Here is a 1345-nt window from a genome sequence, read left to right as displayed (position 1 = left end):
CCTAGACAGTCAGAGATACTATAAGAACGTATAGTATAGGCCGAGGCCTAGACAGTCAGAGATACTATAAGAACGTATAGTATAGGCCGAGGCCTAGACAGTCAGAGATACTATAAGAACGTATAGTATAGGCCGAGGCGCTTCTCTTAGACCCAAACCAACACACGCGCCTCCAAAGTGTACGGTGTTGATGCAAAGATTCTCCTCTAGGGAATAATCTTTGGTTGATGGGCGCTCTGCTGCTGTATTTTTAGCGTTGATGCTGTCATGACCTGTTCCTGGGTGGGTGGTTGGCGGGTGCTCTTGTGTGGTTTTTGTTTCTTATTTTCTATCAAGCATCTATCGTCCATATATCTCTCCTTCCTTTTTGTGTTACTCTCTTTATACTTGTAACACCTCTAGTCTTCGGCACACTTGTATGACCTAATTGTGTTGCAAGTGCTGTAAAACACTTACTAAAACAAAAATTGTCATCTTCGGCACACATGTGTGACCTAATCTTGTATTGCAAGTTCCGTAAAACGCTAACTAAATAAAAATATTAAAACCGTTGTTCCTGTCTGTGTGGTGTGGGTGGTTGGAGGGTGCCACTGGTAGGTCCTACTTCTCTATTTTTCACTTCCCCTCTGTCTCCTGGCCTTGTTTTTCTCAGCACCGAGTGACCGCCGTTGTGCCGGGGCCCTTCTCTTTGACCCAAACAAACACTGGCGCTTCCCGAAGTGTACGGTGTTGGTGGGCGCTCTGCTGGTGTATTTTGAGCCTTGATGCTGTCTCGTGAACTGTTCCTGGTTAAGGGTGGGTGGTTGGCGGGTGCTCTGGTGTGGTTTTCTTCTTCTTTTCTATAAAAAAATCCATCGTCCATATCTCTCCTTCCTTTTTATATCACTCTTATACTTGTAACACTTCTAATCTTTTTTTTTTTTTTTTTTTTCCATCATTATTCTGATACTGTGTGCGGGTGGTTGGAGGGCGCCACTGGCCGGTCCTACTTCGTTACCTTCCCTCTGTGTTTTTGTTTTTGGTTGGTCCTTTTTCGGGACTGGCTGTTTTTTGTTGTTGTTGGGGTTTTTTGGTGGGTTTTTTGTTGTTGCTTGTTGTTATTGTTGTTGTCTATCTTACTTTTTCCCAGCGTTGATAAATGACCAGAAATTCGTCAATGTCCTTTTCTCCTTTTCTTTTCTCTAACAAACAAATAAACCTGACGCTGTTTCTCCCTCCAGGGCTGAAGAAGGTGACAGACGACATGAAGACCCACAAGAACCCCGCCCTCCGCAAAGGCCCCGCCCCCTTCAAGGCCGGTGGCGGATCCCCCAAGCCCGCCCCGTCCCCCAAGCCGGCGGCGGCG

At 46.1% G+C, this 1345-nt stretch overlaps 1 protein-coding gene across 1 annotated transcript in view; it reads left to right on the top strand.

Moving 5' to 3' along the window:
- Positions 1–1220: 1220 nt before the first annotated feature.
- LOC101850432 (adenylyl cyclase-associated protein 1) overlaps positions 1221–1345 on the top strand; it is a gene marked incomplete at its 5' end in the record, with an annotated part of 8089 nt that continues 7964 nt past the window's right edge. Inside the window, 1 exon segment of the mRNA XM_013087149.2 lies at positions 1221–1335. Coding sequence (XP_012942603.1) covers positions 1244–1335 — 92 coding nt within the window.

The sequence above is a fragment of the Aplysia californica genome, unplaced genomic scaffold, assembly GCF_000002075.1.
Source record: "Aplysia californica isolate F4 #8 unplaced genomic scaffold, AplCal3.0 scaffold00551, whole genome shotgun sequence".
Lineage (NCBI taxonomy): Eukaryota > Metazoa > Mollusca > Gastropoda > Aplysiida > Aplysiidae > Aplysia > Aplysia californica.
Note: the sequence above shows the minus strand (reverse complement) of the source record. Positions and strands in the feature narration are given on the sequence as shown.